At 43.6% G+C, this 25,401-nt stretch overlaps 2 protein-coding genes across 8 annotated transcripts in view; one reads left to right on the top strand and one right to left on the bottom strand.

Moving 5' to 3' along the window:
• Positions 1-34: 34 nt before the first annotated feature.
• hadh (hydroxyacyl-CoA dehydrogenase) lies at positions 35-3,889 on the top strand. The gene is made up of 8 exons (XM_063883244.1): positions 35-232; positions 1,145-1,273; positions 1,361-1,518; positions 1,755-1,881; positions 2,418-2,507; positions 2,600-2,672; positions 3,282-3,398; positions 3,581-3,889. The coding sequence occupies exons 1-8, from the start codon at positions 116-118 to the stop codon at positions 3,697-3,699; spliced, it is 930 nt and encodes a 309-aa protein (XP_063739314.1). The 5' UTR covers positions 35-115; the 3' UTR covers positions 3,700-3,889.
• A 1,222-nt stretch (positions 3,890-5,111) lies between these two features.
• lef1 (lymphoid enhancer-binding factor 1) overlaps positions 5,112-25,401 on the bottom strand; it is a 93,847-nt gene continuing 73,557 nt past the window's right edge. For 2 of the 7 annotated variants that reach the window (XM_063883240.1, XM_063883242.1), the window contains 8 exons: positions 24,799-24,928; positions 20,648-20,732; positions 19,050-19,169; positions 18,181-18,343; positions 17,358-17,465; positions 15,648-15,696; positions 14,973-15,014; positions 5,112-6,540 (listed from right to left, as the gene is read on the bottom strand). In XM_063883240.1, the coding sequence (XP_063739310.1) occupies positions 14,980-15,014; positions 15,648-15,696; positions 17,358-17,465; positions 18,181-18,343; positions 19,050-19,169; positions 20,648-20,732; positions 24,799-24,928 (690 nt within the window). In that variant the 3' untranslated portion in view covers positions 5,112-6,540; positions 14,973-14,979. Of the gene's footprint in view, positions 6,541-14,972; positions 15,031-15,647; positions 15,697-17,357; positions 17,466-18,180; positions 18,344-19,049; positions 19,170-20,647; positions 20,733-24,798; positions 24,929-25,401 lie in introns of all 7 variants that reach the window. The other 5 variants (XM_063883237.1, XM_063883236.1, XM_063883241.1 and 2 more) reach the window with 5 other exon arrangements.

Raw genomic sequence — 25,401 nt, forward strand, 5'->3', positions numbered from 1 at the left:
ATCTGTAATGACACCTGAGGAATATCTGTGTGAAAGGTCATGGAAGCGTGATCACGTGACTGCCGACCTTCCTGCTACTTTCCACTCTTGAAGTCCTGCAGCAGGCTGACACAACATGGCTTTCTTAACACACCACATCTGCAGGGGTCTGTCCTCTTCTGCTGTCAGACATGTTGTCATTAAAAATGTCACGATCATCGGAGGGGGGCAGATGGGTGCGGGGATTGCACAGGTAAGCGACGGACTGGCTTTGGTGTGTGTGTGTTTGTGATTAGCCATGTAGCTAGCTGTTAGCTTCATAAAAGCTAGTGAGGCAGCTGCTCTTATGGGAGTTAGGAATGTTAAACATACGTGCATTTGCTGAAACAACCACTTGCTTTCATCGTTAGAGTCTACATTCTTGTAAAAACGAAAATAATTTTCCATTAAAGCTACTTTGTGTTGCCTGCAAGTTGTCCCGTATCAAATAACCTTTCAAAATAAAAGCCTGTAGTTGTCAATACAGTTTTGCATTGTTCCCTGATAAACATGTTTTTCTTGTCTCACAGAACAATCACCCATTGATCCCTTAAGGAAGATGTTTGTTGTGAATAGTTCAGTTGTCATTCATTGCTGTTTCCTTGTGTAACAAGACAAGACTGGATCAGCTGCAGGATTCACATGTAGCCACAAGGTGTCGCTCGCCACATGCGTTCTCCTGTAATCAGCTATTGGAGAGTTTGACCTGTGCCCCACTTGTGTAGACTACTTCCTTACTGTATATTCTAATATTCGTTTTCAAGATTAACAATAGGTATTCTGTGCCGCACACAGATTCATTGAACAGATACAATAACAGTAAAATAGTCGATTCTATTCTAATTTTGATTATTTGATATGACACACTATATCATTTTTTATAAATGTTTTCATGTGAACAACAAAGCAAAACAAATGTTATAATCACTAAAAATTCACAAAGCTCACTGTACTTTATTGTTAAGGAAAGTTTGCCACACCTAAGTGCACAACTATAAACTTGTATCTCTTTCAATGAACCCTTGCTGCATTCAGCCATTTAAAACAGTTTCAACACAAGACATGCCATCAAACTAACATCGAAGGCTGTGTTTCTGATTATCTGGAACCTATTTCTTCCTGAAAGGTCGCTGCATCTACTGGCCACGCGGTGACACTGGTGGACACAAATGAAGACATCCTCAAGAAGGCTGTGAAAGGAATTGAAGGGAACCTTAAAAGAGTGGTGAAGAAGAAGTTTGCTGACAAGCCAGAGGTGAGACATGTGAAATCACTAAATACATAGATATTTTTTTAAACGTGTGTCATTAATACAAAATATTACACTTTGTTTTTGATTCAGGCAGGGGAGGAGTTCATCGGGAAAGCCATGCAGAACGTGTCCACCTCCACAGATGCTGGATCAGTTGTTCAGGGCACAGATCTTGTATTGGAGGCCATTGTGGAAAATCTCAAAGTCAAACAAGATCTGTTTGGTGGGCTTGACAAGCTGGCACCAGCGTAAGCACCATCCCCCTTTCTGAGTCAGTCATTACTTATAAGTGTCAGTTATCAAAAGCATTTTTTCTACTGCAGCTGGTCGTGTTCAAAAGGAGAGAAGTTGACACATATATTACATTTGGTGGCCTTTGTGCAGAACGATTTAGTTATGAACTGCACATGTTTGCTTTTATTATTAAGAACTGTCCATATTGTGTTTTATGAACTTTCTGCTTTTCTGCACATGTTTCTTTTAGACACACCATCTTTGCCAGCAACACCTCCTCCCTGTCCATCACTGACATCGCCAGCTCCACCAACAGGCTGGATAGATTCGGCGGACTTCACTTCTTCAACCCCGTCCCTGTGATGAGGCTCGTAGAGGTACGGCCACTGAACAAAAACATGTGTGTTTTTTTGCCTACAGACAGAGGTTTCTGAAAGGGTTGTTATAAAAGTGCATGGCAAAGACTTGGGACAGGAGAAAGCATCAGTTCAGTGTTATGAAAAGATAATCTATGCAGGGTTGGGGTGGGCGATTGGACAAATATATTATATATTTTTTGTTTTTGGGAGCCAATTTCTGTCATTTTACATTTCTTATTTACGGGTTTCCTGTTAGATAAAGAGCTCAGGGCCTTTATGCTTTGAGCCTATAATTATGGACACATTATACATCTGTAAACAGAGCAAATTTGTAGGAAATAAAAATGTTTCTAGGATTTATTTTGATCTTTATGATGGAAGTAAATACTGAGAATTTAATCATGCCAAGAATAATTGACGTCATTTTTAGATATTTTATGTCCATGCTCAGGTTGGAAACACCTGTATTATGCTACTCACACTTTATTTGAATCACACGATGCTATCATCACTTTATTCAAATCAAAGTTGCTTAAAGTATTCATTTTTCACAGGTCATTGCAACATCAAGTACAAGCCAAGAGACGTTCGATTCCCTCCTGAACTTCAGCAAAATGCTCGGGAAGACAACGGTGTCCTGCAAGGTAAGAGTTGCTGTCAGATGTCATTATCGCTGGAGTCTTATAAAGAAACATGAAACAGCCCACTCAGCAGCTTCCAACATGTCTCTGTTCAGGACACACCCGGATTCATGGTGAACCGCCTGCTGCTGCCGTACATCTTGGATGCCGTCCGGATGTATGAGAGAGGTACGTACCGTGTGCTGCACCTTTGCAGATAGAAGAGCTGCTTTAGTTAAGCTATGAGCAAGTGTCCATAACTATGTTTTTCTTTGGGAAGTGGACACACAACACTGTGAAAGAACCTCAGTCCCTTTAATAGTAATTAAAAGAAGGATATATGTTGGTGTAGCACTGTCAGATACTATACACAACTATAAGACACTCGGCCTCCTAAGTTTGCAGATATTATACTCACTAAATGTCAAAATAGAAAATGTATAATGTGTTTGTTTTTATTAAACAGAAACAATAACAATAAATCTTTCTGGCTTTTCTCCTTTTTCCGCATCAAGCCAATTTTACTCCTAGCTACATTTTTGGCCAATTTAATTGAAACTTGACGGAGATAAGTAAAACCCACCTAAAATGCTGTTAGTCTTTCTACTATTTCAACATTTTATGACCCTAAATGGGAGTTATACGCCAAAAGTTCCTCGCTTTACTCTCTTAGCTCCTCTGGGTCACAAACGGCGTCACGTAATGGAGCTGTAATTCAGTATCCTTTATTATCTTTTCTAGTTTTTGATGGATTTCTGCAGCTTCTTATGGTTGTTGTATGTCTGTCTTCTCCCTCAGGTGATGGATCCAAAGAGGACATTGATATTGCCATGAAACTTGGATGTGGTTATCCCATGGGACCCTTTGAGCTCTCGGACTACGTAGGACTGGACACCATGAAGTTCATCATGGATGGTGAGGAAAAAATATACGGAAGATTAATTTTGAGACGTAACTGAGTAAATACAACCTGTACTGTACCAAAGTCTACATGTTTGGTACTTTAATTGAGTCTTTTCGTTTCATGCCAATTGCTACTTTGATTCCCCTACATTTATTTGATGAGTTAAATTTAAAGAACCCTTTTTGATCTATAGGTTGGTCTGCAGCGAATCCTGACAACCCGATGTTCGCTCAGAGTGAAGTGCTCAACAAGCTGGTATCAGAGGGCAAGTTCGGCAAAAAGACAGGAGAAGGATTCTACAAGTACAAGTGATTTCCTCACTAGAACTTTAATAATAAAGCCGTCTAACAAGAACTGATCAGAAACACTAAGGGAAAGGTGTGTGTGCCTTCTATGACAAATGTCGACTTTTGTCTGTCAGTCCGTTTTCTTATGGACGTCCTCTGAATGATATCCTTCTGTGTGTGGAGATTAAATCTGATTAAAATAGATTTTTCAAATACTTTGTTTTTAATGTGATAGTCTCTCACATCTTCTAGCCTTAGTCAAAATATTATTGGGCTAAAATAATATCACTGTTAAGACCAGATGCAGCTTTTATTGTAGTATTTTAACGTGAACCGAGGAATTCAGCGTAGCATTGTTTGTATATTTGAGCTGTAACATGTCTTTCCCTTATCCAAAAACATTTGCAGAGCCTTTTTTTTTTATACCCACAATGTACTAGCAGTCTTCTACTTCCCTGCTTTTGCTGCAACGCTGCTGCTCATTTTGGTGCATTACTGCCACCTACCTGTTGGTTCAGAGAAATCAAGCTGATATCTCTTAAAGTTAACCCTTTTATAACTAAATTCCCAGTTTGTGTTGCTCTCCTTCAACTGCAGCATCCTGTCCAGGGGGGGTGAACCCATAGGCAGAGTTTTGTACATCTGAACTCTCATATTATCTTCATAAAAGGTTTGCAAGACAGCTTTGCACAACATAGGTTACAGTTGACTTGCATTTCAAAGCTATTGAGTCTTTTAAGCTTAAAATGTGCATTAACAATAAACCAGAGCATTTTTCAGTGAAGGACTACGCCATTTACCCCCCTTGTGTGTTCTTTATTATAGGACTTACACACTATTGTAGTTTTACTATGGTCACTTTTGTCCATTTGAAAGGGGTGTTTGAGATTTATTGGAATCAGGACAGAACGGGGATTTGCTTCTTAATAAATAACAGGACTTGAACACGTCAGATTCTTTTTGGGAATGTGAAGCCTCTTTAACACGTCCTGTTAATCCAACATGAACACAAGGTGATGCTGTTTCACCTCAAATGAAGCCGTGCAAGAGGCCCAATTCAGATGAGTCTATAAATAGCTTTTCCTTTGATCTTGGCTCTTTAATCAAAAATGTTGTTTAATTCAAGAATGAAATTGTTACCTTATGCGTTTTTACAGAATTTAAAGTGTAAAGCCAATTATAACAAAGACAGGAGGGGGAAATGGCTCTCACCCTTTATATAGACCCAATTAATAAAGGTTTGTTTGCAGCATAATGAAGGGTTCTCTTTTAAATCACAATATCACTGTGTAAATGTGTTCAGTGCTTTCGATTACTTGTCTTTTTTGACGAGAACATCAGATCAAATGTGTTTTACATGATTAACACCATCCATACATACGCAGCACTAAAGCCTGGGCATATTTGCATCATAATCTCCAAGGATGACACACAGACTGCTACATCTGGCACTCGTAGCTCAGGTCTTTCCACCACACGAGTGATCCGATGAGCCAATGGTGCCTTTTTATTTTTCTTACAAAAAAAACATGTTGAAACAGTTCAAATATGACCACTTGGGAAGCAAAATGCTACACCAAGATAACAGTGACCCAAAATGAGATAATAAAAAAGGAATTCATCAAGTAATACTAAAATAGAGCATTAAAATCAAACTGTTACAGGGATGCTTGCATGGAATAAACGACATGGCTAAAGACCACACTATTAGCTACCAGAGAGAAAAGACAAAGGTCCATTGCAATAAAAGAAAGACTGCCAAGTGCTGGGGTAAATATATATATCTGCTTCATTTATCATGTTTTAGAACAATAAAATATAGGCCTCTGAGCCATAACTCTCGCCTTTGTCCTAATGTTGCCTGCAAAAATACCAAGAAAATTGACATATCCTGACAGTTTTTAAAAAGTACACATACTGAGCATTATTTTACATCTGAGCAAGACTCGAGGTCACTATTTGTTACAAATAGTTATCAAAAGAAGCCTTAAGTTTCAATTTTCTGCAAGATGCTTCAACAAGAAAAATGGCTTTCCTGTGTCCAAAGCTTATTTTCATATATACCACTATATATATAAAAAAAAAACAATATTAAAAAAAATCACTAAAATATACACCGAGAAATTCAAACAAGGATTCAAGATACAAAAAAGCATTCAAAATCAAATTCAGTCTAAAAAGCAAATCAGAACGTTGATCCTTTTTTGCACCAACTGGTCAGCGACAAACTCATAATGGCGTCGTGAGGACGTTTCGTAGACAAGATGAGACTCCTCCGGCTTCCTTAGTGCAGTCTAAAAAGAGGTGTTTGGTCGGTCGGGCGAAACCCACAATGGTCTCAAAAATCCAGGGAGGGAGGGGATATAGAGAGAAAGGGGGTGGGGGAGGTGTTGAGGGAGTGAATGTCGGCCTAATGAACTATACAAAGGAACCGAGGTGACAAATAACTTACAGTAACTCAGGAGCAGGTGTGAGGGCGGTGCCATGAAGAAGTTGCAGTGCAGTGCCTTGGGATTGTGAGAGGAGACACAGACGTCAAATCGATGTGTTTTTTTTTTACGGTGAGAGATTGTGTTTGGTGCTCCTATGATTGTCTTGTTCAGTTCAGTGATTCTACAGCAGGCGCCTTCAGGACGGGAGTGAAGGGTGTTCGGTGGCGACATGTGACTGTGTTGAAGAAAAAGGGGGTGGTGGGGTTGGGTAAGGATGGGGTTTAGGAGGGAAGGGTTGGGGTCCTCTGAGAACTGGAGGCTTCAGTTTTGATATTTAAGGGTCTTCATGGAAATCTAACAGGCCTCCATCTCTAGCAGAGGGCCCGTAGCTGCTGCCTTCGCTTTGCATGTGGAGAAATTGTTCCGTTTCCCTCCTGGAGAGAAAAGACAAACACAAAGGGATCAATCAACCAAACGATGAAGTAACTGTTGTGTACGCCAAACAAAAAGGAAAGAATTCGAAACACTGGTCACATTCACGTCACATTAACCAAAACCAGACGTATGAGGGTGACTCAGAGTGACTCCGGAGTGTCTCACCATGCAGGCATGCCTCCCCCGGTTCAGGGAGGGACAAATTACCTGTCATTACAATCAACAACATCAATCATTGTTCGTCTCTCCGCAGCGCTACAGCTGATTGAAGGAAGGCTTTTGCCATAGTGTTGAGCCAAAGCTCTGAACTACAGAGGGGGTCAGAGGTCGATGACAGGATGTGGGCCGGACTCTCTTTGATCTACTCCGACATGGGGGTTGCCGTGACCCAGCTGGCAGCGCTACGCTACTCTCTGCCCTCCCGACTGACTCATTCCTCCCCCCTCTCTCTCAAGGCGAGCACCCAATTGTGTAGCTTCTGGTTGACATTTAAGCCGCCAGCAGGGGGGCGACGGGAAACAAGGCGAGGAAAGGCTCCCCACACAGCAGGTACTCAGACCTTGTACTCAAGTAAAAGTAAAAAGGTACCAAAGTGTAATGTTACTGAAGTAAAAGTATAAAAGTATTGGGTATTAATGTGTTTATGAAGCTGGTAAAAAGGTGGAACTACTTTTAGTTACTTTATTGACTGCTGCATAGAATGTGAATTTAATCCAGGTGTAACTAAAGTCTTGTTTAAGACTTCTAACTTAAGGTAGTATGTAAATGTAGAGGAGTAAAATAACAATATTCCCCTTTGAATTGTAGTGGAGTACCTCAGAATTTCACTTAAGAACAGTACTTGTGTAAAAGTACTTGGAGGATCACAACATTGACACAGTTGGTTAAATCTGGCAGAGTCCATGTTGGTAGTCATCTGTATGATTGCGGTTCAGGGGCAGATTAACGCGGCGGTGTTAAAAACTGCTCCCTCCACTTAACAGGGCTCTCGGCCCCTCTCCCTGACGGGGAAATTGTTTGCCGAGCAGCAAAAGTGTTCTTTTCCCTCTCGTGATAGGGCTTGAGCTAACATAACAGAGTTAGCTTGAGTTATTGACAAGCCGAGAGGAGTTATTTTAGACCTGAGCAGCATCAAATAGAATGTGTGATCAAAGTGGAGAGGCAGAGGTGCGTTGGATGCCTCCTGCGACTAAAAAAGATGGATGTTTTGTGAAGACGAAAAAAGGAAAAAGGAGCGGTAGTTTGCTTTTCCCTCGTGGCAAAGCAAAGGGTGTGTTTTTGTAGGAGAGAAGTCAGCTGAGCCCTGCTGCTCGCTGCATCTTAACGCTCAAATCCTGAAAACACACACACACACACACACACACACACACACACACACCCCCTGCAGACTGCTTTACCACATGTGGATAAAAGGGAACAGGACAGAGGCCACCTTTTCCGAGGAGCGCTGACCCCAAGTGGGGACTGAAAGGAGTGCGGCACTTTGAGAGAAAGAGAGAGAGCCCCTGTCGCTTTTTATTTACCTCCGCCGCCCTTGCTCTTTTCATCCCAGGATCTCAAAGCGGGGCCCGCACGCCCGGCACTGCACCCTGTTTCCTGGGGAGCATTTTTCCTTCCCCCCACCACAGACATGAAAAGCTTTGGCCTTCCTGCCCGGGGAAAAGACCTGAGGGGCTGTGGGCGAGTGTGTGTGTGTGTGTGTGTGTGTGTGTGTGTGTGTGTGTGTGTGTGTGTGTGTGTGTGTGTTGTGTGTGTGTGTGTTTCTAAAAAGCCTGGTGGTAACAGCAGGGGTGTGTACATGCCTGGTGGTTGGTTGTGGGGGGGCACGGGGCCAGCTCTTCACAAGGTCCAGCCGACACAAACACTGGGATTCAGGAGCAACTTGACCCCTCCTCTCCTCTCCCCTCTCCCTTCACACCCCCCCCCCCCTCTCCCCCTGCCTCTACATTAGTGCTCAGGAATGCCGGCAGGACTTTTTTGCAGGAAATGAAACGCTCCTCTGTTCAGATGGCTAGCAAAGGTTTAATCTCCCCCCTTCTCTCTCTCTCTCTCTCTCCCCCCTCCCAATTCCTTTCCCTCTGCGGGATGGAGGAAGGAGGGGAAGGAGTCGGACAAGCTCTCACCGAGCTTTTGAAGTGTGGGAGGTTAAGATAACTGGCCCAACCTCGCGTCTCAATCGGTGCTTTCACCTCGCAGGCCGAATCAAAGCGGCCACAGCTGGGGCCCGCCTGCCTTACAGCCCCCTCACCTCCAAACCCAGCAACCCACACCCCCTCCTCAGCTCCCTCGCTCCCTACATGCAGCTCTGGGGTTTCGTTTGGTGCCATTAAAAAGGAAAACACCGCTGACAAATTACTCGAAAAAATAAGCCAAGTGCAGAGAGGTGTCTCCAGCTCCGGCTGAGGATCAGACTTTACCATGGCAGAGAGACGAGGGGAGATTTAGAGGAGAAACGAGAGGGAGAGACTGAAGAGAGAGAGCAGTGCCACTAAAGAGAGAAGGGCCAGAGTCATCTTAAAAAAGGTCAACTCAGGTCTTATTGATTCTAGATATTTTTTTAAATCAGGTATGATAACATGGAAAAGTTCATGTTAAAATCTGCGATCATGGTGACATCACTAAGTGCAGTCAGAGGGCTTTTTTATGCTAATTTTTTGGGTATATATTTCTATTTTGTGCCTCTACTGGGACATGTCTCCATGCTTTAATGTTCAAAAAGCTCTTTATGTTTCTCATACCGCCTGTGCTGCAGCACCTCTTTTCACCCTCTGTCTGAAACCAGAGCCCAGTGTGCTCTGATTTGTCAACCGCTAAGAGATGTCCCGCCCCTTAACCTACAACGTACAATGTGTTGGAGCACTAGCCAACAGAAGCATGAGTGTTACATAGTGATGTCACTATGTTGCGGAGTCCAATATAGGTCCTCTTTAAAACATACCATCAGCTGAAACCAATGAGTGTTTAAGCAATTTAAAAGAAGGAATGCCATGTCGATCAATTAAGTAATGAAGTGACAACATCACTGATGAACATCATGTGTTCTCATATGAACATGTATGTCAGTGTCTTTCAAATATAACGAGTTCATAAAGCAGCTGCCGCTTTTTCATTTCAACCTGAAATCGGGCGGACACTGGGTGCCAACTCTTTGTTACATCATCCGCTGAGGTCAGTGGAGTCTGGCTCAGACTAATATAGTTGTGAGCTCTGTCGAGCGTAATTGTCCACACATTTAGATGTGGTGGGGTAGCGTGTCTTGGCAGTGACCTCGGCCTGCATCATACAGCTGGCTCTGGTGACACCTTTTAACTGAGCCACCTCTCTACACGTTTGTGCCAACGCAGCTCTTAAAGACACAAGGAGGAAATAAAACGGAGCAGACCTATGTATAAAAAAAAAAACACCTGGAAGACAAAGCCATGTTTGAAGCAAAACGCTCTGCACTGTCAGCACTTTCTACGGCTGGGAGACATTCCACATAAAAGAAATGGTCTCTTAAAAAAAAAGAAGCTTTGAATTGTTTAACCTCCAATCAAAAGGCAGCACTCAGGGGAGGCTGAGTCTCCTCCAGGGGCTATCAGAAAGTAACAGGTCAAGTTAGGAGGGAAGAGAGAGGACGAAAGGGTGTTAAATACTGGAGGGAAGGGGAGCACTTTCTCAGATTTTTAATTACATGTTGTTGTTGTTGGCATGTATGTTTACTGTTTTGCTGTTTACTTTGTTGTTGTAACACCTTCCACAACAGGCTTTGACAATGCTATGTTTTTGATATGGTCATGCCAATAAAGCTCCTTTGAATTTGAACATTTAGAAGGGTGGGGTCTGCTTGTGGTCAAAGGGGGAAAAGGGAAGGGGGGAGTCACCCAAACCCCAAACCTCAGGCATGTGTGGGTGAGACTATGGGAGTACAGGAGGGTGTGGGAGGATGGGATTTGAGGGGGGGGGGTGTTGCCCACATCTGAGGCGGCATCGCTGGGGGCCCGGGCAGCTGAAGTCTGGCCGTGTGCCCCCGCACCACTCCATCTGAGCCGCTGCAGGCCGGAGGATGTTGGGGAGAAAAGGGAGGGAGGGAGGGGGTAGCTGCACATTCAAAGAGTCGGCACAATGACGGCTCCCTCTGCTGTGGTCGGGCTTCAAAGGGCCACGCCGCCACTCATGTTCCCCGACAGAGGAGAGGAGCCGGAAGAGGAGGAGCGATGTGAGAGGGAAGTAAAGAGAGAAAATGAGCCTAAGAGGGGGAGACAAATTTGAGGTTTTTCCTCCTTAAACAATGGCCAGACTAGAGTAAAAAAAAACAAACAAAAAAAACACATCTTCATTCAGTTCACTTCCTGTCTGTGCCTCCTCGCTACCTGGGGCCCTTTCATTTAGAGATAAGCATCTCACGAGGGGGAGCGTTTTAAAAGGCCACAAATCTCCACCTCTTCCGAAAAAAAGCTGCAGTGCCTCTAGTATCCACAGGGGTGAGGTTGAGAGGGGGACAGACAGAGAGAGAGAGAGGAAGAGAGGAAGTGGAAAAGACATCACAACATGCTAAGAGACTGGACCCTCATACTGTTATGCAGCTGGCCAAAACCACGACACAATGGGCCCGTGACTCAATCAAAACAAATGTCTAGCCCCAGTCTAAACAATGGGAGCACTAGAGCTTTTTCTCACAAGTAACCGGAGATCTTAAAGAAGGTTAAACCCCCCCCCCCCCCCCCATATAGTGTCAGAGTGGTGTAGAGTTGTAGTTAAGTAACACATTGAGGTACATACTTTTATTCCACTACAGTTTCTAGGAAAATATTCTACTTTATACTGCACAACATTTATTTGTACTTATTCAGTGACTTAATAATTAACAGATTCTGGTTATTACAAAATATGAATCACTATTATAGAAGAATAGATTATTATAGAAGACGAATATACCCTTAATGGTCCCACAGAGGGGTACATTCTGCATTCGACCCATCCTAGTGCTAGGAGTAGTGTAGGGAACGATGCCCTGCTCAGAGACGCCTCGGCAGCACTTGGTCCTGAACCGGTGACCTTCCAGCTCCCAAGCCTAGTCCCTTTGGACCTCGCCACCACCGCCAAAAGGTGAAACTACCCAGAAGTGTATAGAATTACTTCAAATTATACTCACTTTAACCAAGTGCAACATTGAAGTGTTTAACACATAACTGATTTCAATACATTTAATAAAATTATAATAAATAGCTGGTTCTTGAAATGTGGCACTATGAGTACATTTTTAACATTTTGAATGCAGGACTATTTTTAATTAAGTATTTTTACTCTGTAGTGTTGCTAGTTTTACCTAAGTGAATAATCTGATTTCTTCCTCCACCTCTGGTCACATATTGATACCATGTCAGTGTAAAGGATTTGTACTTCTAAGCTAAAACCACACATGCACACTTAAATTACATGGGAGTTTGATGTACTGAAAGTTCACACTCTAAGTGCCGAGAGGGTCATTTTTTCTCCACAGACTGAGCTTTGTGGAGGTCAGGACGGGAGGACGGAGGGGGTTCCGATTCTACTTCCTACCCACGGAAACATTAGCCGGGGCGTCGTTGTGATTTAAACCCCAAATATCGCTCCTCCGCTAATAACCATTTCTTTGTGTGGAAAAAGTACAGTTTTGAAAACATCCTCTCGTGCGCAGCTCAAAGCGACACCCAGAGTCAGATTTTGGATTCCTTCCCCAATTATCGCAGGTCACTAATAAGGCGGGTGTGGAGGCACTGGGCTGTGCCGCAGTGGCCTTGAGGCTCGGTGCCAAATTGAAACGACTCGGGAAATAGAGGCAGACGCTGAATCTTGCCTAATTGCAGTCGGAGTGTGTGGCTGGCTGCTCAGATGTGTGTGTGAGAGAGAGAGACACAGAGAGAGAGAGATGTGGGTCTGAAAGAGGGAAGATGAGAGGATACAAATAAAGAGATGGGGAAAGAAATGGGGGGATGGAGACTGAAGGATGAGTGGCAGTTGAGAGAGATTGCGTAAAATAACAACTCGAGAGAATTAGGGATTTTACTTCTGGCCCTTTTCTTACCCTCCCTTTTTCCCCTAACAGACTCACGCCCTCTTCTTCTTCCCTCTTCGCTCATCAAAGTCTTCTGACAGCTGACTTCTGGCTGCACACATCAGAGAGAGCGAAGCCGGGGCACGACGGAGACAGGGAGAGGAGGAGAGAGAGAGAGCGGCCACCAAAGCTCCGGCGTCAACAACACCTTCTTTCATGTTTCTGACCCAGGACATGTGGTTGGAAATAACCCTCCATTCACTGAACAGACTTTTAAATTATTATCAAGCATCATTTTCAGAAGAGATATTAAGGGAAAACAACCTCTTGCACAATATGGGCTTGTAAACACCATCCTGTTTGCTATGAGTCCTATGAGTCATCTTGCTCAGTTAGCAGTACCTCACTAGCCAGATTAAAAAGGCCACCTTTGTTAGGAGTGTCTCCCCCCTGTGAAAGAAATGTGCAGTGGCTGAAATAGGAGAGAGCCTCGAGGGCAAGTATGTGTCTCGGCCAGATAAGTATCTGAAAAGGCTGTGAATCAGCAGGCTTAGTCAGACAAGAATGCCCAAGACGAATTGAGAAGGAGAGAAATTAAAATTCAGATACAGTGAGGTAAGAAGGAGTAAAACTGCACATTTCAGAGTGACAAGGGGAAGCAACGGAAACCCTCATTTCACATTGTCACAGTAATGACTTCTCTGTTCCACTGTGGTGAGAGCCAGCTGTGTGGCGAGCCAGTGTTTGACATGCTAAAGATAACAAAGAGAACCAACGCAGGCCATAAAACACCGCTCCCTCACTACTCCATTCCTGGTTTACCTCACAGGCAGAGAAACTCAGCAGAAGCCATAAAATATGTTAATACGAAGTCCATTTTCCCTTCATAAAAACATTTACCTAGACTGGAACATTTGACTGTTATGCTGAATACTCTTTATTGACTGCAGAAGAGATTTAATAACATCTAATGGAGCAAATGTTTGTTTGAACCATCTGACAAAAAGGTGTGTCTTTAAAATCCACTCATTAACAAATGAGTTTTTCCACATTGAGGAGAGACAGATGGGGTACAGGCTGAGGCAGATGAAAAGAAATAGACAAACGAGTTCATTTAAAGATGTTTTTTGGCGTCTACACCAAGCTAACCTCAATCCAGCTCTTTGGGATCTGCATAAATTGAGGGCTTGGGGAGTTGTGGCAGTATCCTTGGTATTATGCATATTAGTTTAAGGCTGTCACTGAGAATCAGCAAGGGTGTCCATCCCGCTGTGGCTAGGCGCTGCTAATTATTGGATCAGAGATAAAGTGCTTTTTAGCGCTCGCTCTTTCTGGGCTTTGAAAACCGGCTGTGGCGAAAAAAAAATGGAAAAGAAAAGAAGCCCAATTTTGGGTTCAGAGAGAGCCACCGGGTCAGGAATCGATCAAGTGGAAAACCTTTGTCTGGTTGGTGTGATTTCATCGTAAGACCAGATTTGTCACATCTGCCCGGCTTTTTACTGCCGCCGAAAGGGAGCGGAACAACAGGATGCTACCACACTCACAGTGGGGGGGGGGGGGAAGGGAAGGAGAGAGATAGAAAGCAACAAGATCCACAGAGAGTAGGGAAGACTGAAAATAGAGTTGCCACATATTGAGAACGCTAATCCTTCTTTCGACAAAGAAAAGGAGAGGTGGCAGTTCAGTGACGGCTTGAAATATCATCTGAATCAATATATCCCACCATTTTATTCACATGTAAAAAAAAAAACTGAGTGCCTTTGTTATGAAGGCATTATATACACCCCGAGACCCCAGATACCATGAAATCTTATTAAAAGGTATAGCATCTCATTAAGTTCCTGCCAAATAAGCTGCTGGATCCTGCTCTGCTCCACATCGATGCAGAGGGAGACAACACATGTAGTCCATATGGGGCTGACGTCTTAGCAAGTGGAAAAAAAAAAAAGTTCTGGGCTAGTAAAACTGTTTTCAGATGTATTATTTATTCCTTGTTTAGAAAACAGAGTGTGTGAGCTGAGTGATTTATTAAGCAATATCTTTCAAACCCCCCTTTTTTATTTTCATGACGGAAAAAAAATAAACCACAAACTGCTGAGACAACCGTTGACCTTTAATCCAACCGACACAAAAACACTGGATTGACTCACTCACACGCACACACACACACACACACACACACACACAGAAAATCAAATGGCTATTGTGCAGAGCCATTGGGCAAACCCCACACGCAAAGCACAATCCCTCTTCAGGCCTTAACAGCACTCACACAATGACCATGGAGAGGTTAGGGTGGACCTTTTCAGGATTAGTCTGTGAGTACATACTCTCAAGTCAGTGTTTAGCAGTTTAAAAAAGGCTGGACATGTATTGAACTGATCAGACACTTAGGGGATAGAGGGTTTGTCTTACCATATTCTCAGATGTACGCCGTTTTCATTCTCTGGCCTGTACCTGCAGAAAATCGCATCTTTTTTTAAAATTTTGATGTATCTGGACAGCATAGATCTTTACCGTCCATTTTGCCTACACAGTGTACAGACCCCAGGTGAAAAGAAAATACAAAATAGGGACATTTTTTTTAACTTAAGATGTAATTCTCAATGGATTACAATTGCGGTGCTGAGAGGAGGCTCATAAGCGCAGCTAAACAAGGTCAGCAGAAAGACACACTGTAGTGCAGCAGGCAAACAAACAGCGCAAAGCCCAGAGTCAGTAAGTAGTCGTATAGAATGGACAGACTAATCCCAAAGTAGGTGTAATTTTGTGAAGACGGGGATGAGAGAGGAATGGATGGTGGGATGTATACAAAAGGAAGTGTATAAGGACCGTGCTGCCTTCACAGGAAATCAAGCCAGTCTACTGAAGCCAGAGTCAGGACGGAAAGCAACATTTATTCAGCGTTTGTCATTTTTAAAGGCCCCGTCTACTGGGAGATTACATGTTTACAGTTTTACAAAGTGTGCATTCGTAGAAACGTAGCAGTATACTGTAAAAGCTCACGAGTCCATGGAAAGATGGTGTAACTCACAACTTCAAAATGCAACAGACAAGTACAAAAAAAAGAGAGAAAGTTCTGGTGCTTACCTGGGGCTGATTCCTGCATCTTTTCCCTCTTCCGCTTCTTCTTCTTTCCCTAAAAAATATACAGAGGAACACATAAAGTGTGGCTCCAGCACTCACGCTCACTAGACCACTCTGATATCCTGCTGCTGTCTGCCATGTTCACTCATCCCCTGCAGGGCATCCAACCAGCATCCCCTGGACCCCGGGCTCCACCGAAACCGCCACGCTGAGAGGGACCGACCATCCCCTGACGCTAAGTGGACTCTACCTACTTCCAGCTGCATTTAAATAACTTTATCTACATACTTTTAGGCTTTTTTTGTAACTATACTAACCACTGCTGTAGTGAGCAGTGTGTGTCATATTCCCCCTGCCTTTGAAGTCCCGTCTAATGACAAATATTAACATGGAGTGCAATTAAAAATGCTCACTGTAATTAGGCTAGTCTATCTGAATGGCTGTGAAGAGCGCCACTCTGTTTCCAGCGAGGTGGTGGGAGTGTGTAAGGATTTATAGCTTATGCTTAATCCCCAGGGGGGAGACTATAGGTATAGATAGCAGCGTTAGAGTCGTTCTAGTCAAATATGAGCAGCACTTTGGTTTCCTGCTGCAAAGTCTGCTAATCCACTTATTCATGAGCTAATCTGCCTTCTACTGCTGCGGCAGACAGGGAGGAAGACAGACTCCGTGTGAGAAAGGATGAGAGAGGGGGTACACAGCAACACTATGAATGCTACACGCTCTCCATGCCAGTCCGTTACCTATTTTGGGTGTTTCCAGGCATGATGTGCTGCCTGTGCACCGCTGAAGAATTGTTTGTGGGCGGGGCCGCAGAATAGCACTCTCAGGGATGCACTTGTAATAAATGTTTTGCACTAAACATATCCCTTTATCTATTTGGTATATGCCAACTAGAAAGCCATTCCTGTACTTTTTTTTTTTTTCCTCTTCTACCCGTCACATATCTTACTAAATAACAAAGCTGGAATTGAAATGGGAACTCGGCTGACTGTCACTAGCTAGATGTTGCGTATCTTTAACTGCGCTGCGCTTCAGTGGGAGCAGAGCTGTGAAACTGTCTCCTCCCTCAGCGAGGCGTTTTGGCAGTGGAGCAGTGGAGGCAAGAAGAAAGTGGGGGATGCTGTCGGTGTCCGAGGGGAGGCAGATAAACACCACAAAGCACTTTGGTGGTGGAGTGAATGTGAGTGCCGGAGCCACACTTTTAATAAAGGCTGGTGCTCTCTCTCTCACAAATTCATACACGCCACAAACTCTGAGACAGGGAAAAACACACACCCCAAAAATCCTGATCCTCCCACATTTACAAACATAATGGGCAGCTAATGGAGCAAAGGTGGCTGCTGCTGCTGAGCGCCGTACGCATGATGCAGCCACCTCGCTCTGACAGGTGCTTTTTACATTTACAAGCTCCATGCTGATATGGAACATCAAAGACTAGCATAACCATTACCAGGCAGTTTTCACTCACTGTGACAATAATAACGTCTCTGATACTACAATCCATTTTACTGCAGATGGTAATATAATCACAGAGGTATGAATTACACATTAGGCTGAAACAAAGAAATGGACCTCCATTAGCATGTAGCATGGAGCCGACTGGAGTGTGTGTTGTTTAAGGACAATGCATGCAAAACGGACGTAAACAAACATGAACATACACACACACACGCACTCGCACCTTTGCCAATCTGTTCTGTTGATACTTACATAGTTGTCTCGAGCGGACCAGCCTGGGTAGAGCTGCATGTGGAGCTGCCGTTCCTTGCGCGCTAACTCATAATACTTAGCTTGCTCTTCCCGAGATAAAGCATGCCACTGTTTCAGTAAAAAAGGAGATCAGGGGGAAAAATAGCACACAGTCAATTACTGGCATGCACTTGTATGTTCCCTGCATAGAGAAGTGTGCTGGTGTTTTGGTAACAAAAAAAATATTTTCAACTTCCAATCGTTTGGTGTACGATAAAAGGGAGAGAAGGGGGACACATGATGAAGAGATTAACATGCACAAGAGTCGGAGGGAGGGAGAGAAGGGGGAAAAAAAACTTTGATTTCATATCAGAACACTGGTTCCAATTTAGCAGCGCTTTTTTATTCAAACTATGTCAGCGAGCAATTACTCCATGCAGGCCACAGACCGGGCTTTGCTGTGGCTGGCTGCCTCGACCGCCAGGCCTATTCGTTAAGGCTTTTAACATGGCTCTGCGGTTCCACTCTTTTCCCAATCCTCAAAAGAAACAAATTTTGTCATTTCCAACCGTGCCATTATCCAGGCATATTTTATTAAAGCCAATTTGATTAAATGTCACTTAGATAGGCAGTCTGTATCCATGCCTCTGAGAGGGAAGTAATTGGCTAGGGGAATCATTATGACAATAATCACAACTAGTTCATAAAAAAGGCTGCGTGTTCGTAGAGATGGGAATCTGTACTTTTTGAACTAATTGGGCTTGGGAAGTTTAGAGCTACGGGTTGAACTGGGATCCCCTGGTTAATGAAAAGATACAAACTACTGCGACAAACTATGACCTACCCTTCGGCCCAGGATCTGATTGATGGCCGCGCTCTCCTTCAGCGTGCACTCTGCGACCACGTTCGCACGCATTTCTTTCATGTAAAGCATGAAGGCGTTTAGCGGCTTCTTGATGTGCGGTCTTTTGGGCTCCTGCTCCTTTCTCTGTTCGTGCTGGGGTTTCCTGTAAAGAAAAAACAACAACAACAACAACAACGTGAATGTTGGGGTGAAGAAAAGCAGGAAACTGAGTAGAGAGAAAGAAAGAACAAAGCAACGGAGGAGGGAAACTGTGGTGCCGCTATGGCGACACAAGCAGCGAGGGTCTGGTTGCTCTGCGCCAGTGATGAGGCAGCGTGAGAGGGGTTTCCACGCCATGGGCCCCTGCCTCTTTAATCATGTGCAGTCTCAGTCCTTCATGCGGAGAGATTACTTCACCAGTAATGGCAACCAAACCTTCTCGTCCACAGTACATTGGCGATAGCTTAGAGCCAAACGCTTGAACTCGCACACTGAAAAGACACCCTGCTCCCACTCCTGACTTTCTTTCTAACTTTCTCGGCCATGAATAATGGACGTATCACTGATAACCACTTCAGGATGCTCACTGCAAACACTGGGGATGTGAATTCATTTCATCCAAGCACTAATCTAGGACCTGTATCTGTTGCTGGCTAAGTGTGTTGTGATCCCCGGGGCCAAATGAAGCATAGGCCTGTTATCAGTGGAGCACGGGCCCTCGCCGCTTATCTGCTCACATCAAGGGAAAGAGAACAAGCCTCTGACAAAGGTTTGTTTCCCGACCTGCCTACCCAGGGGTGGAGTTCACAAATACCTGGAAGTATGTCGTCTCAGAGTGTGTGAGAGTAGTTTGTGTTTGCAGGACTCACATGTGCATGATGTCTGTTTCATGCGGAGGCTCGTGTTTGACCTGATGGTTGACGATGGCCGGGTGGGGGATCCCTGTGGCGTGGGGACCTTGGGGGCCAGGAACCATGTGGTGTGAGAACCTGCAATCACAGCAGACAGCAGGCGGGGATTAATAAGGGAGGGACGAAGAAGGACAGTAGCATGGAGAGGGTGCCCTGAATGTAAAGGTGATAGTAGGTGCACACTAGAAACAGCGTACACAAACAAGGAACAACTATTCCTGCACATGTACTTATTTTCTGGAAGTCTGTGTGAGCTTATTTTAGCTGTAGATCTTTTTTTAGCATTGATTTCATCCGCTGCTTCCCGGAAGTGTTAGAAGAAAGGGTCACAAGGTGATACTACTACTAATAGAACTGCAGCTAAGATTATTTTTATTATCGATTGATCTACTGACAATTATAAATCCTTTTGTTGTTCAAATGTCACCAAAATGGCTTGTGTAGTCAGCTCAAAACCCAAAGAGATTAAGTTAAATAGGATTTAAAAAAAGAGAAATTGGTTTATTTGATCACATATTTGTTTTGAACTCTATGTACTAGCAAATAAAGTCGGGCGATAAATGTTTCCATGAGTTATGCTTGTGTCGGACTTCTTACTGCAGCTCTAGAACAATGATAAATCTGACAAAAATAAATGGAAGTGACAAAGAAATGTAATGCGGTCTCAAATCATTTGAATATCTTTTTTGTTTCTGGTTATAAAAGTGTGTCCATATTGTTTGTGTCTTCCCTTTCCATTCGATTCAACACATCCCTTCATCACGATGTGGTTGTGTTTCAATAAGCTGGTTGCTAGAAAAGTCTGTTATAGACACAACTTTTTTTGTGGAGCATGAAATGTTCAGATCAGCAATGTTTAGTTCTGCAAACACAACGCTTCCTTATTCCAGGGGGATTGTTGTGGGGAACAAACTATGACTAAAGGATACCAACTCTGAATAGGTTCCTTAACTGGAGTCAATTTAAACCTAAATACCTGCTATACCATAGGTGTTCAGGTTACGGTAGGAAAAAAGTAGAATCCTGTCTCAGCTTCAATGTCGCCTGATCCTGCAACGTACATCTGGATTCACTCAGTGTGTGCCTTCAGCTGTGTCTTTATAAACATATCGCTGACAGAGGAAGGGAACGCGAGGAAGAAGAAAGCGGGTAAGATATGTCAAGAACAAGAGAGGAAAAAGTACAAGGAATGACAGTGACAGGACTGCCGTCAAAAAGAAAGTACTTCACAAACAAGTAGTGCCCAAAGAGAGCTTCTAGGGTGCTTTGATGGGGGTTAAGCAGCCATATGGTTATGCAGGGGCATGTATGTGGTGATGTGTTTGACATGTGCTGGGCACAGAGGAGCCGTGTGGCTGAAGCCGCAGCAGAACAGCAGGAAGAGCCAGAGGCAGACCTCCCTGTGAAGCTGCTGCTGCTGCTGCTGCAGGCCAGCCTTCATCCATACACAGAGCTGGCACAGTGTGCATCTGATGCGAAGAGACAGGAGAGTATTTGCTCCTTGTTTACATGAATAAACTGTGCATGCAGCGTTTGCTTTTGTCTGTCTGACTCACCATCCCAGTGGTGGCGTGATCTGCCCGACTCCTCCAGGAGACAGGGAGTAGAAGTTGGTCATCTCTTGGTGATGCCTCTGCATTCCTAGACACACAACAATGGTATACAACGGGAAGTTATTATACAAGTTACATTTTTCACAGGTGTATCTCCATCCTGTGGAGCTCAGTACAGATCTTAATGAGCTGAAGCATTGAGAATCAGAGACTGGCAAGGGACCAAAGTTAGAGGGTGTGAAAACTTAAGTAATGCTTGAATTATACTTGTTTTAACAGCCCTTACGCTTACGTCTTGCGTTTATGTTAATGACTCGAGGCGTTTATACTTCATTTTGCTTTGTCGGCGGTTGCGTGTGCTGCGTGGCGATTCCCCGCCAGGACAGTAGGTGGAGCAGTGGGTTTTTCCAATGACGACCTTAGCCAAGCCTACTACGTTGAAAGGAAATTCATCGTATGCTCATACCGTCGGACCTCTTCTGACAGTCTCTCTTCCAGTGGATTGATGTTGTTGCTTCTTCTTCGTCGCTTTCTACCTTGACGTTCGAAAACAGCGGGGTTTTATTAGGGGATGAAACCGGAAGATGTGAACACGCCGCCGGACGTGATGTAGATAGTGGCTTGCGCCAGTGCTTACGTCTTGCGTCTTACGTAAAAGTTAGAAAATTGAGGTGACACACGCGAGCACGCAAGGGGGGGCTTGCAACCGCGCAAGGGCTTGCGATGCGTCTTGTGTTGCGTCTTTTTTCACCGACTATAAATCAAGTTTAACTCTTTTAGTATAAAGTGAGACCAGATTGTGCCTCGTGGCCTTCATTAGGTCATAAAAAACACATTGCAAACACTTTAAAAGGATGAGAAGGAAATAAAATAAATGTTGTATTATATAAAAGACAACAAATCATATTCAAACAATTACAAAAAGTTAGTATTGGAAGTTTTGTTTACTTCTTTAAATCAGATTTCTTTGATTGAATTACTCTTCTGATTGTAAACTGTTATAATATATACCACTACTTACTTACGTATTATTTTTATATATTTTCTGACTTAATTTTATTGATTTACTTGGACTATTTTGCGGATTTGCGAAGTAAGCACCACTTAAAAGTATACACTATTTTTTACTTATTTCTATTGTTTATTAGTATTTTGTGCATCTGCTTCCACAGTCATGGTGTGGAAATACAGGATTTGGACCTCAGCAAAGCAAATGCCAGCAGTTAGGTGGATCTGACTCCTATTTACAGTGGTTATTATATAATAAACAAGATCTGATCTCTTTTAATTACATCAATTTAAAAGACTTAATGCAATCATGTGCTTTAATTGTTTTGAGTTTAGGTTACTGTTTTGGGTTTACAGAATAGCCCTCGAGTTCATTTCTCCCCTTTTAAATCTATTACCTCCCACCTTCCCATTTCCTACATGTCAAGGACAGGCCGCATCAGGCTTGAAGACGCTTCCTGACCTCACATTATCAACCCGTAAGAAACGGATGATATTTCCTTCGCTAAGCTAGAGTCCTCCAAGAGCGTTTCAGGGTCTTTAATCTGGTTAATTGAGACTTGTTCTTTGTGCCAGAGGCTGCAGCTTTCCCTGTAGACACGGGATTGACTTGGACTAACAGTTCGGTGGATCTTCAGGACTAAGCTCCTCCATCCCTAGCTCTCCTGCTCCTACTGGGTTTCAAGGTCAAGGGGTTCCTATCTTGTAATATGAGGGGGCTGTTAAATACCTAAAACATAACTAAATCTAGAGCTACCCATGTGTTCTTGTCTGACCCCAATTTGTTTTCATTAGAGGAAGTAATAAAACATTTGAAAAGGGAGTAGATATTAGGAAATACTGTTTATACAAGTGCAGTGTGCCTGTTTGCTCGCACACATGCACGCACACACACACACACACACACACACACACACACACACACACACAAAGAAAAAGGGCAAATGCCTCCAGATTAGCACCATTTTCTAATCCCTGCTGGAGCCAGCCTTTTCTCCCGGCCTCTATCTTTTTCCTTTCTCTCTCTCCAGGCTGTGGTCTGGAGGGGCCTCCCTCCTCAGAGAGGCAGGGCGAGCGGGGGGGGGGGCTTATATCTCTAAAGCCAATGTTGCAGCAGCGGATTCATAGCACGCATAGCATTACCCCCTGCCATCTAATCCACCACCTAACACTCCTGAGGGCCCTCCTGAGGGCAGAAGGGAAGGAGGCAATGGTGAGGGAGGCGGAGAGAGCCCCGGCGTGTTAACCTTGTCACTCACACCCCTAAAGGTGCCTAATTACTCACTCCCTAATTCACACGTTCCCGTTGACACCCAACACCGCTTCACACACACATTTCCTCTCCATACGTGCTGCTCATTGTAACCTGAAAACAATGTACTTTGAATTAGTGCTCGCTTTTTTTAAACAGTACTTTTTTTTATATAAGGTTTAAATGTAAAATGTTCAACAACCCCCCCCCCCCCCCCCCCTCTGCTCGACCTTCCATCCTGCATTGCGGCCCTGTGCATATTAGAGCTCATAATGAGAAAATCCATGATTGTTTTTCATAATTAACGAGCAGATCAAAGTCTGAGCCCACTAAGGAAGGCAGAGCTGCGATTGGTCGATATGAGAGAGCGAGAAAGGAAGAGAGAGGGACGGCAAGAAAGAGAATAAGAGAGATTTTCATTTTAAGCACACACACACACACAAATCATCACCTGTACTTCAGATCAAATATAGTAAGTAAGGTATGTGTTTGTCAGAAAGTGCATCTGGATGGACCAACATGAAGAATAAATGGGAAGTACTTCATAAATTGTACTACATGACAACACTTTTCTGTAAATGGTGCAGAGTCTATTTATTGCTCAATTCTCTGTAACCAACATGAATTCCTGTACAAAAATATTAAACAAAAATGTGTCTGAAGCCTGGTTCCTCTGACATATGTGGAGCACAGCTTCGTTATACGTCTCACTCCCTTCATTTCACTGCGCTGTGTACTCAGTTCTGCATTGTTATTTATAGCCAGTCCCTCAGAACCATCCTCATCATCTTCATCATCGCCTACATCCTGTCTGATCCCTCTCCTCCTTTTCAACTGGCAGCCGCGGGAGAAGAAAGCCAGGAGAAGAGAGGAGAAAAAGGTGCGGGACAAAACTATGGCGGGGCCCACGTCTTTTTGCATCTGTGAGAACCTGCCAAAGTCTCCAGCTGCGCGGGGCTGAGGAGCCGTCCAGACTGAGAGGAGCTGCTCTGCTGCTGTCAGAGCTGCAGCTTGATGTTGTTACTGAGCTGCAGAGAGAGCAGAGCGAGAGGGCAGCAGAGCTCAGAACGAAGTCCCACAGGCCGCTTCAAATAAGCCGAGAGGACGGATGAGTTTGCTGTGACACGTTTTAGTTTCTGCGTCTCTTTCCTGACACAAAGGGATGTAAAAATAAAACTCAGGTGGGGGTTTAAGTTTAATTCTGACTGCTAGACATTGTTGAAGTATTTTCAAATAAAAGCAGACTATTTCTGGATTCAAAGAGTGGCTCTAACCCTGTTTAACCCTGTTACTTGGAAAGTGTTCTGCTAAATTTGAAGACGTCCGAATGCCACTTCAAATATAGTAACAATGTTTAATGATAAAATGTGGTATTGCGTAATTTTTAGTCCATTAAAACCCCAACAATATGCAATTAATCATTAATATATCAATACTGCTTTAAATTAAAACAAACAGTGTACAATATTATAAAGTTGGTAGTTGAGACTTTTATTGTTATATGGAAGTTAAAAAACTAAATTAACAGCAAATTCAAGATGAGGTATACAGATGCGAAATTTGAGAAAAGGCTCCACTGGTGTTAAATCTGTATCTGTATCAGCATTTAAACTAAATTGAGGTGAAACATTTGGAATCTGTGCAAATATACAAAGTAGTCTCCTTTTACTTACCTAAAAAGTTCAGGTGAGAAATTTAAAGAAAGGATTTTGTGTTCATTTTGAAAATGTGCCCCTACTTTGAATTCATAAACTACTACTACAAAACTACGACAAGAACATTCAGAATATCTGGAAACATGGCTCATCCACAAAGTTCTGTAACTGCAGCCACACGGTCGTTGTAGAGGCTGAGAGAGTTGCATCAGGCTCGGATCTGTTTGCTTGGTCTCTACCTTGTTTGTTGATATCCTGGGGGTGAGGACCAGAATGGGATCCTGGTGCGAAGTGCTCGTCGCTGTACGTGATCAGCGGGGTGAGTGGGTGGACTGCATGGGACGGCTGCACCACGGGGACTTTGTTGGACTGTGGAAACAAAACAAGAAGACTTTAAAACAATATGAAAGAGGGACGACATTTTACATGAGCTTCAACTGCATTATTGGATGAGAAATATATTCCTGTTCCCTGTCACATGATCTGGGGACTGGTACGGCATATAGTGTGGGTGGTCTTAGAGAATAGCTTATAGAATGACGAAGAGAAAACTAAAAACGTTTTACTCAAATGTCTGTAAACTTTTTTCAACATAGGTCAGCAGAACTGAAAACCTTAATCCCTAAAGGTGGGAGTAAAAACAAGTCAAAGAGGAGCATGAGCATGTTTGAGACAGCAAGAGAGAAACAGAGCTGGAGCGAATTGAGCGAGCAAGCGATAGAGCAAAAAGGAGGGGGGGGAGAAAGGAGAGATTCGCTGGGTAGAGTTAGAGCAGAGGTCTTAGGCGGGAGATCAAAGGCAGTCATTAGCTGGTGAATAAGGGGAGTTCATTACAGAGCGAG

The sequence above is a fragment of the Eleginops maclovinus genome, chromosome 5 (assembly GCF_036324505.1).
Source record: "Eleginops maclovinus isolate JMC-PN-2008 ecotype Puerto Natales chromosome 5, JC_Emac_rtc_rv5, whole genome shotgun sequence".
NCBI lineage: Eukaryota > Metazoa > Chordata > Actinopteri > Perciformes > Eleginopidae > Eleginops > Eleginops maclovinus.